The 11,335-nt window shown below is 42.3% G+C and overlaps 1 protein-coding gene across 1 annotated transcript in view; it reads right to left on the bottom strand.

Moving 5' to 3' along the window:
- Positions 1-3,903: 3,903 nt before the first annotated feature.
- Palb2 (partner and localizer of BRCA2) overlaps positions 3,904-11,335 on the bottom strand; it is a 30,067-nt gene continuing 22,635 nt past the window's right edge. Inside the window, exons 11-13 of the mRNA XM_052761585.1 lie at positions 10,681-10,768; positions 9,411-9,559; positions 3,904-4,350 (exon numbers count right to left, since the gene is read on the bottom strand). Coding sequence (XP_052617545.1) covers positions 4,140-4,350; positions 9,411-9,559; positions 10,681-10,768 — 448 coding nt within the window. The 3' untranslated portion in view covers positions 3,904-4,139. The remainder of the gene's footprint in view (positions 4,351-9,410; positions 9,560-10,680; positions 10,769-11,335) is intronic.

The following is an 11,335-nucleotide window of genomic DNA, read 5'->3' as shown; positions in this document are numbered from 1 at the left end:
AACAGAGTGGATTTAAGACTAGTAGCCAGATGTGGTTGCCAAGTCCCAGCTCCAGAGTCTGAGACAGGAGGATCATGAGATGATGGTAGTCTAGACTACATAGCAAGGCCCTGTCTCTAAATAAATAAATAACCCAAAGGACACATACACAAAACAAACCCCACAAAATCCCATGTGCTTGCATATGTAAACTGAAGACTAATAAATGGGAAGTATAACATATTTTAATTTTTGGTAATGTACAACCCTGGGTTAAGACTGGACAATATCCAGTAATATATCCAACAAAATGGACAACTATGTATATCCAACAATATATCCAACTAACATATCCAACAACTAACATATCCAACAAAGTGGCAACTTTGGTGCCCACACACCAGTTAGCCACTAAGCAAGGCAAACATCTGAGGGACAAACTCCTACATTAATGCACTTTATTTCATTATTTCCTTTATTTTCAGCTAAAGCCTTCTGGTATAAGTTGAGCATGCCTAGAGGCATTCCTGTTCATCCCCTCCAATCTCATAAACACATATCCCATGACCTAAAAATGTGCCTAGTATCTTCTTAATTAAACTGAGCATGCTCAGAAGTGTATGTAGGGATAAGAGATTGTATGATTAAGAATGGAGCCAACCACACCCCAACATCTTCCCCATCTAGGAACTGTTGGAGCTAGTGAGCTGCAGGATCCTGACTCAGGGCAACAGGATATCTCAGAGTCTCTATGGGGGCCCAGTATTGACACTGTAGTAGAAGCCAGAGGCCTTGAACGAGCCTACAACTCATTGCAATGAACATTTTTAAGGAAAGCTGTTTGGGCAAAAGGGTATACTATGTGACGCACCGCAACTTCCAGTGCCACTATGACAAATGAGTATGCGATGGAGATGCAGGGAAGATGGAGGAGCAGAATGGTACATGCACAGAATGATGAAGTTGATAGAGGAGGAGGGCGTTGCCCAGAGGGGTCCACAAGATGAGTTTTCGTTTTGTTTCCTTTTTTCTTTTCTAATTTTTATTTATTTTTTATTTACTTTTGAGAGGAGGCTACAAGAGTGGAGGGTGAATATGGAAGAACTGGGAAATGAGAGATTGGGGTACATGATGTGAAATACCCAAAGATTCAATAAAAAATTATGTTACAAAAAAAAAGCCAATCCCTGTGTGAATATATAGAGAGTTCACTGAATGAAATTCCCCAGTACCTTTGTTTATGAGTATCTTCCTTTGAAAATAACTCTTTGGCTTTCCTGACTGCTACAGGCACTAAATTTTTCTCCACTTTTTTATGTCTTGGTTGTACTTATTTTAGCTGTGTAGGTAAAGTTCAGACAAAACTGATATTCCCAACTCCATTCTCTATGACATGGTTTATCTTTGGAATTCTGAGCTGTCTGTCCTTTCTGCCTGGAATCCTTCACTTCTGCTTCACCTGCTTCTCCGGCAAGAATCAGCTGTCACCCTCCACAGAGCTTTCCAGGTTGTACTAACTGCCCAACACCTGCATTTCCATAGCAGCACTGGAACTAACCCTTAAAGGTCTCACACAGCAAGCACATAAGCGTTACGTCTCCCAGGACAGAAGCCTAGCAGCAATCCTTATGTCCTTAATGTTAACACTCACCATCCACTGACTCTTCACAGCATGGAACTATGACCTCACCCTATTCAAGTGTTTTGCTTCCTTCTCCCTTTCTTCTTTTGGACCGGATCTTATGTATCCCAGACCAGCCTCAAATTTGTTATGTAGCTGAGGATGACTTTGAACTCCTGATCTTGCCTCCACTTCCAAAGTGATGGAATCATGGACTTGTATTCCTATTCACTCAGGAGGTGGAAACATGAGGATCAGAAGTTCGAGGCCTTCCTCAGCTACACAGTGAGTTCAAGGCCAGCCCAGGACTCTAGCCTACATGAGACCCTATCACTAGAGGGGGGTGGGGGATGGACCACTAGTGATAGGGAGCTGGTACTTAAGGATGCACATGAGAATGGAAAAGAGCAAGGTCATCTCTGACCTAGGATTTTTACTTGTGTGTCTATTTCTGTGTGAATGTTTGCTACCTGTAAGGGCGCATGCCAGGGTCAGAGGAGGGTATCAGATCCCCTAGAGCTCCAGTTAAGGGTAGTTTCGAGCTGTTTGACATGGGTGCTGAGAGTTCAACTGGGGTCCTCTGGAAGTATGGCAAGCATTCTTAACTCTTAAGTCATCTCTCCAATGTCTAAGGTTTAAAAAAAAATTTTTCAAAAAAAAATTTTTTTTTTCAAGACAGGGTTTTTCAGGGTAGCTTTGGAGTCTGTCCTGGAACTCACTCTGTAGACCAGGCTGGCCTTGAACTCACAGAGATTCAGCTGCCTCTGCCTCCTGAGTGCTGGGATTAAAGGCATGTACCACCGTCGTCCATCTTTTTTATTTTTTTTGAGACAGGGTTTCTCTTTATAACAGCCCTAGCTGTCCTGGAACTAGTTCTGTAGACCAGACTGGCTTCGAACTCAGAGATCCACCTGCCTTTGCCTCCCAAGTGCTAGGATTAAAGGTGTGTTCCACCATTCCTGGCTGTTTTGAATTTTATCTATTTTTTTGGTTTTTTGAGACAGGGTTTCTCAGTATATGACTGTCCCGGAACTCACTGAGATCTGCCTGCCTCTGCCTCCCAAGTGCTGGGATTAAAGGCATGTGCAACCACTGCTTGGCCTATTTTGATTATTTTTAATAAATATATGAAAATCAAGTAGTATAAATGGCATTGAAACTATATTGTGAGGCTAGGCATGGTGCTGTACACATTAATTCATCATTTGGGAGGTAGATGCAGGCATATCTCTGTGATTTTGAGGCCTGCCTGATTCATTCAGTGAATTCCAGGCCAGCCAGGGCTACACAGTGAGGCCTTGTTATTTTTTTTAATTTTTTTCTTTTTTTTTTTGGTTTTCCAAGACAAAGTTTCTCTATAACAGTCCTGGAACTCACTGAGTAGCCCAGGCTGGCCTTGAACTCAGAGATCCACCTGCCTCTGCCTCCTGAGTGCTGTGATTAAAGGCGTGCACCACCCCCGTGTGGCTGAGGCCCAGCTGAGTCTCTTTTTTTAAAGAAAAAAAGCTACATTGTGTGCATGGTGGTACACACCTATAATCCCTGCAGTTGGAGAGCCCGAGACGAGAGGATCTTAAATCTGAGGGCAGCCTGGATTAAGTAGTAAGCCTCTTTTAAAAATAAACAGGGCCAGTGAGATGATTCAGCACATAAAAGTCATTTGTCAATGCCTTCAATTTTAATTTTAAAGTTTAATTTCTAGGTTCCACATGGTGAAAGGAAAGAACCAACTCGTGTAAGCTGTCCTCTGACTTCTGCATACATTAAGTAAAAATGAAATAAGAAAATAAACAAGGGGATGGATGGCAGATATGATCAAACTACACTATGTAAATTAAAAATACTTAAGTTAAACAAAAAGTATATATAATTCTAATCTAACTGAAATATTTTTATTACGCAAATATTATTGACTAAATATCCTAGTTACATAAGTAACCTTTGTGTGTATGTGTGTGTACAACACATACACCAGTGCACATGAGGCCAGGGAACACCTTGGGTGGTATTCCTTGGGTGTCATCTACTTTATTTGGGGGGACAAGATCTTTTCACTGGCCTGTCTCTTGCCAATTAGGTTAGCTTAGCTCCCCAGTGAGCCCTAGGGATCTGGCTATCTTTGCCTTCTCCGTGCTAGAATTACAACTCTGTCCCTAGGCCATTATAACTGATGTCAGGTACATGCAAGCACTTTACCGACTGAGTTATCTTCCCCAGCCTTCTAAGTAATTCTTTTTAATTCTTATTTTTGAAATGACCTGAACAGGTTAAAGAAAAAAAAGGAACATGCCAAGCAGAATGTATCAAAATAAATATTTATTAACATTTATATACACCTGTAATAGCAAATGTGCAAATATGGACTTAAAACCATAACACCAAAGTAAGTATAAACAAAGTCAGTAGTGCCACCATTAGAATAAAATTAAGTTTGTGGGAACACATTCAAACAATCATGTTACATGTCTTTTGGATACTGTCTTCTTTTTCAAAAAACTATTAAGAGGCAAAATATCCAGCAAACTATTTGCCTCTTAACTTACAAGTAGCGGTATATGAATACACTGCCATCTTTTTGTCCAGCTAGCAAGCCAGAATCTGTGCCTGACCATTTAACCAGAGACCAACTCTGACCAGAGGCAGGTGGGAGGAGAGCAGTGCAGTGACCCAGAAGCAAGTCCCAAACGGCAATTGTCCCGGACGTCAGGACGGCCGCTGCGACGTGATCTTTCACATCCCCTTCCAGGAACCTGAGGAAAGGAGACAATTCAGATCTCACCTCAAAGGCTTCACAAAGGGCCCAGAGATGGCTCTGCAGAAAAGGCCCTTCACTAAACACCCATGTTTAGTCCCTGGAACCCACATGATAGAGAGAAAAGTGACGATTGGAAGTTGATCTCTGGCCAGCACGTGCCCACCACGACACATGCCCCCAACAAAATAAATAAATAAATGAAATGAAACACATTAAATTAAAAAAAATACCATGTTCCCCCAAACCAGCCAAAACCAGCCAAAATATGACAGCTCACAACTATCCTAACTCCAGTTCCAGGGAATCTGACATCTTCTGGCCTCTGTGGGCATTGTATATACCTGGTGCAGAGACATACACGAAGGCTCCCATACATTAAAAAAAATAAAAAACAAAACAAAAACCCCCAAATCCCAAACTTAGGGAAGTAGAGAGATGGCTTGTTACACCCAGTCCGTTATGCGCCACGGGGAAGCAGACAGACACTTATGGGTTCCAAAGTATTTAATAAATCACCACATAAGTGGGGTTGCTGATCAATCAGGGCTGCAGGACAAGGACTTGGAAGCCTTGTTTTTCCTGGCTGCCCCGAGTAGGGGCAGAAGCTGGTTTATAAGCACAAAACCATAAATACACCAGTTACAGTTAAATTTTTCACCAATCAGGATTCAGGGATTAGGGGCTTTCCCTATGTTTCCCATCACTGTCAACTGGCACAGAATGTTCAACCAATTAAATTCATTTGTTCTTTCTCTTGTTAGGAACAGCCATAATAACCCAGAGAACTAAGGCGCATAACAGACTGTTTCTATTGTTTAAGGAGGAGGTTGATCAGCCATTGGAAAGTTCTCAGCTCCCCTAGGGGCCTGGGAACTTGAACTGTGTTTTACCCTACAGGTAAAATGGAGTCTGAAGTCAAAATGGCAGTACTTAGGTCAAGGTGCTTTTGCCTGTTCCCTTCAGGCTCAAGGGTTAAAAATATTAGCTGCTTTTCCCAGAGATTCTGGGTTTGACTTCCAGCACCCACATGGTACCTCACAACCATCTTTAAGTCCAGTTCTAGGGTATCCACGGTCTTCTGTCCTAAATGGGCATCTAACAATGTCAAAGCCCTATACAGTTAGAAAACTCTTGTGCCATTTACATCAGTCAATAAACAAATACTTATCAATAGATAAATAAATGGCTGAACAGTAAAGGCTAGGTTAGACTTCATATTGAAAAGTTCGTTTAAAAGATCTTTAGGTCTTTTTAAAAAATATATTTTTAATTATGTGTATGTACCTGTGTGTACATATGTACATGTGACTGCTGATGTCCACAGAGGCCCGAAACATCTTTTGGAACCGTCCTTACAAAGTTATGAGTTGCCTGACATGGTGCTAGAAACCGAACTTGGGTCCTCAGCAATGGTAGTACACATTTATAACTATCAATCCATCTCTCCAGACCTAGTTTACATCATTTAGAAAGATTATAAATTGCAAAAGTTCATTTTTTTTTTTTTTTGGTCTTTTCCGGTCAGGATCTTGCTATGTAACTAAGACTGGCCCTGAGCCTAAATCCTTCTGCCTATGTATTAGAGGTGAGAAATAACGCTGTAGTGTCGGGCTGTCAAACCCAGGCCCTTGTGCCTGCTAGGCAAATGAGCTACCAGTTAGGTAAAGGCCAGCCTTCTGAGTCTTGTTTTTATTTGTGACAACAGATATTGAGTCAAGGGCCTCATGTGTGCTAAGCAGAGTTATATCTTAGCCTTGCCTTATGAGTTTTTTAAAATTAATTAATTTATTTTATGTATATGAGTGCTCTACTTGAATGTACACCTGCATGATAGAAGAAGGCATTGGATCCTATTATAGATGTTGTGCACCACCATGTGGTTGCTGGGAATTGAACTCAGGACCTCTGGAAGAGCAGCCAGTGCTCTTAACCATTGAGCGATCTCTCTAGCCCCACCTTATGAGTTTTTATAGAGAACATTCTTTTCTGTTGTTGCTGTTTCAAGACATGGTTTCTTTGTGTAGCCCTAGCTGTCCTAGAACTCATTCTATAAACCAGGCTGGCTTTGAACTCAGAGATCAGCCTGCCTCTGCCTCCCAGTGCTGGGACTAAATTATGTGCCATCACCGCCCAGCTTAAAATATTTTCTTAAAATTTTTTGATTGTTTTTAATGATCTGTGTGTGTGAGGTCTGTGTACAAGAGTGCAGGTGACTGAGGAGGTTAGAGGTGCTGGATTCCCTAGACCTGGAGCTACAGGCAGTTGTGAGCCACCTGATGTTGGTGCTGGAAACTGAACTCTGAAAGAGCAATTACTGAGCCATCTCTACAGCTCCCTTAAGACCAGGCTGGCCTTGAACTCAGAGATCAGCCTGCCTCTGCTTCCTGAGTGCTGGGATCAAAGGGGTGCGCCACCACTGCCCAGCTGTTATATGTTTTAAAAACAAAGAAAGAAACAAATCTAAGGCTGAGGATGTGGCTCAGTAGTTTAGTTCTTGTCTAGCAAACAAAATACAGGCTTAGGCTGGCAGTGGTGATGCATGCCTTTAACCCCAGCACTCAGGAGGCAAAGCTAGCCTGGTACGAGTTCCAGGACAGCCAGGAATATACAGAGAAATCCTGTCTTGAAAAACTAAAAAAGGGCTGGAGAGATGGCTCAGTGGTTAAGAGCACTGGCTGCTCTTTCAAAGGCCCTGAGTTCAATTCCCAGCAACCACATGGTGGCTCACAACCATCTGTAATGAGATCTGGCACGTAGGCAGAATACTGTATACATAATACACAATAAATAAATCTTTAAAGAAAAAAAAAAACTAAAAGAAAAAAAAAGAGCAAACTTTGATCTCTAGCATTGCCCAAAGAAAAAAGAACAGAAAAAGAGGGGCTGGAGAGATGGTGAAGAGGCCTAACTTAACATCAGTGCAGCCATGACAGGCTGCAGACTAACAATACTGGGAATAGGCCTCACCATTACAATAACCAGGAAAGTCACAAACTGTACCCTGCGGGGGACCAATTAGAATTGAGACAAACAAGTACTAAATGCTCTAAGACATAAAGGATAGCTTACATAACTGTGAGAGGTCAGCTCCCACCTTTTGTTTTGTTTTGGTTTTTTTTTTTTGAGACAGGGTTTCTCTGTGTAGTTTTGGTGCCTGTCCTGGAACTCACTCTGTAGCCCAGCCTGGCTTCGAACTCACAGAGATCTGCCTGCCTCTGCCTCCCGAGTGCTGGGATTAAAGGCGTGCGCCACCACCACCTGGCTCAGCTCCCACCTTTTAAAGGGTACTCATGAGCAGGAGAGAGGGATAAGAAACTTTTAGATAGAAAGAAAGCGAAGAGGAGAAAGACAGAATCAGAGGATAGCTTTGGGAGGACCTGGATCAAAACCCAATGGCCCTTTCTGTCTCTTCAAAAGGGCTTTTTAAAAACAATGCCAAGGAGTGGGGCAAAAGACATCTCCCTTGCTAGATCAAAGCACACCACACAACCAAGTGTAGACCCTTCCAAACCCCTAGTAACCACACCCGTGGTCAGATCATCCCCTTACACAGCCCTGCTGGGTAAAGCAAGCTCAGATTCTTGGACCCTGAGTAAGTTCTCACTACGAAACCTCTATGGTTCTCTACACATAACTAGTATATAGGTTGCCAATTTCCTTGCAGCAACGCCAGTACCAATCCCTGTTTGACAAGACTTCTGTTTACTTCACTCCTGCCCAATCAGGAGTTTAACCCCCATCTGAATCTGGAATTCCCCTACCCCACATCCATTACTTCTTAGAAACCCTGCCTCAACTGAGCTCAAGACTCTCCTTGATCCAACCACTGTGTGGGAACTGATGGGAAGCCCAAGCTTGAGCTTGCAATAAAGGCTCTTTGCTTTTGCATACGAACTTAGACTCCTGGTGATCTCTGGGGGACTCAGGAGGAGGGCATAACAATTCAGCAGGTAAAAGTACAGATGCTTTTCCAGAGTGCCCAGGTTTGATTCCCAGAACCCACATGGCAGCTCACAGATGTAACTCCAGTTCTAGGAGATCTCTTCTGCCTTCCATGAGCATCAGGCATGCAAGTAGCATACAGGCATACAGGCATACATGCAGTAGAAAAACCCACACACATGAATAAAATACAAAAAGGAAAAACCTGTTTAATCCCATACTGATGGAGATCAGGAAATAAGATAAGTCTAAAATTTGACTCAATTCCAGTAAACATCCTCTTCATCCCTGCTACCCTCAGCAACAAGGATTTAAAAAAATTTATTTATTATTATTATTTGTAGCTTTTTTGAGACAAGGTCTCTCTTTGTAGTCCTGGCTGTCCTGGAACTTGCTATACAGCCAAAGCTGGCCTTGAATTCACATAGATCCTCCTGTTTCTGACTCCCAGTGGGATTACAGGCATGTGCCATTGTATTTATTATTTTGTATATTTGTATTACTGTACTGTATTTATGTATTGTATCAGAAATTGTATTACTGTGTGTGTATGATATGTGTCTGTGAATACAGTTGTATATATACACAGCACAAAGGCCATGTGGAGATCAGAAAACAAGTTTTAGGAGTTGGTTATTTCCTTCCACCATGGATTCCTGGGATCAACCTCAGATAACCAGGCCTGTAGGCGCTGAGCCATCTCCCCAGCTCAGTGGTAGAGATCTTGAATCCAGGGAATCAAGCACACTAGACAATTCAGAGCACACACACCGAGCAACATCTCTAGCCCAAAGCCTTTAGCATCTCATGTGTTCTACTCATTCTAGCAACACAAAAGTACCCAGCTGGGGCTGGAGAGATGGCTCAGAGGTTAAGAGCACTGCTTGTTCTTCCAAAGGTCCTGAGTTCAATTCCCAGCAACCACACGGTGGCTCACAACCATCTGTAATGAGACCTGGTGCCTTCTTCTGGCCTGCAAGCATACATGCAGGCAGAACACGGTATACATAATAAATAAATAAATCTTTTAAAAAAAAAAAAGTACCCAGCTTTCTATCTGCAGAGTGTCTCCCGAAATACCTCCCCTTGAATAGCAGTCACACACTTACTTACCTTCCAGCTTGCCCTGGAGGAAGACAGCACAGCAGAATACCCACACTCTGAGCTGTCTTAGGGTTAATCACCAGAAGCTGAAACACAGGGCTTCCAAAGACCTGGCTCTCTTTGGCACAAGGATGACTCAGAACAACAAATAGGAGCCCCTGATGTAGGAGAGAAATAACCAATCAGACCATCAAGAGTAGGTTTGGCTGTGGTGATAAAACCAAAGCAAAAGCGATGATCAACAGCCTCTTTGATATGCAGGACATAACCACTGCCTTCCCTCTGTTCATACAGCAGCTGCTGAGAGGATCTCCACACCAGACTTTGGGATCCTCAGCCAGTCCTGCCATCCTGAATCCAGCTGACTCTTCAGTTTCTTATACTTTAGTGCCACCCATTCAGGAAAAGGCTGGCACAGGGAAGGAGGTCACAGAGACACAGGAGCCCTCAAATTGGAAGTAACCCATTTAAGACTTTCTCCTTCTTTAAAGGGCATTAATAGGAGTAATTAGTATATAACAAATATATCAATTACTTAAGTGAAGAACAGGTAAATTCTAGAAACAAATTCAACTTTCTTTCTTTCTTTTCTTTCCTTTTTTTTTAAGTTTTCAGAGCTTTATTAGGAGGGAAAGGAGGGGAAAGAGGAGAGCCAAGCCTGGAAAGAGAAAGATGGGGTGGGGTGGGGGGTGGAGCAGAGCAGAGCAGAGAGAGAGCAGCCAAATTCAACTTTCTTAACAGATTATAAAAGCTAGGTTCAAAATTTTGCCACAGCCTGATCTGCATGTTGAGTTCTAGATCAATCAGGGCTATATCATGATTTTCCCCCTTTTCCTTTTTAAGTAGTTAGGCATTCTAAAAATATGAACAAAATTCATAATTTAGAATGTGAGTCTTTAAATCATACAGGTAGAAAATGAGTTAAGCAATCACGTACCATTACACTTTTAATAAGCAATCACATAACACTTACTCTCACTCATAAACTTCAGAAAGAACAAACAGGATAGGAATGTAGCTCAGTCAATAGAGTACCTATCATGTGCCAGCAATCCCAGCACTGGAGAGGTAGAAGTCGAGGGAATTGTAAGTTCAAGGTCATTTTACTCAATACATGGGGAGTTTCAGGCCAGCCTAGGCTACACGAGACCCTGTCTCAAAACAAAGCAAAGCAAAGCACACTGCCATCCAATTGGATGATTGCTACTATTACTACTCTTACTAGTGAGACCAATAGATAACACAAATAAACACCAAGTAGCCCTGGATCACTACTCACCATCTCAGAATAGGCTCTGTGACAGACCGAAGCTTGGTAAGAGTCATCAATGTGCACCTTTTTCAGGAGCTGGCCAGTTTTTAAATTCCTTAGACATCAAAATAAATGAGGTGATTACACATTCTTTCAGTAAATGATTTTCACATACTACACTTTTTCCCAACCATTTGAAGGTAAGGTACCACTATGTAGCCTAGGCTAGCCTCAAGCTTGTGCTCTGCCAGCCTCAGTCTCTCAATGCTGGTATATCGGCTGCACTACCATGCCTGGCTCACACATATGTTCTTTATTTGTTACAAACTATTTTGGGAGGTAGCAAAAGGAAATCAGTAAGGGACAGAGCACTGTACTTTTGTTTAGCCAGACTTTATACACAACTTTTTGTTTTTTGAGATGTCTCAATAAGTGGCCCTGGTTAGTCTAGGACTTTCTTTGTAACCAAACTGGCCCCGAATTCAGAGATCCACCTGCCTCTACCTCCTGAGTGCTGGGATTAAGGATATTCACAACCACACCCAGCACTTTATATACCCTTATTAAAAGTGTAATGACAGGTTAACATTGCCAAATATTGAACCTGACAGTTTAGCCTTGGGTGAACTCTGCTACACTATTGTGGACAATCTATCTACAATCTACTCAACATTCTCCACTA

The sequence above is a fragment of the Peromyscus californicus genome, unplaced genomic scaffold (genome assembly GCF_007827085.1).
Source record: "Peromyscus californicus insignis strain IS unplaced genomic scaffold, ASM782708v3 Scaffold_4__1_contigs__length_199733344, whole genome shotgun sequence".
NCBI lineage: Eukaryota > Metazoa > Chordata > Mammalia > Rodentia > Cricetidae > Peromyscus > Peromyscus californicus.
Note: the sequence above shows the minus strand (reverse complement) of the source record. Positions and strands in the feature narration are given on the sequence as shown.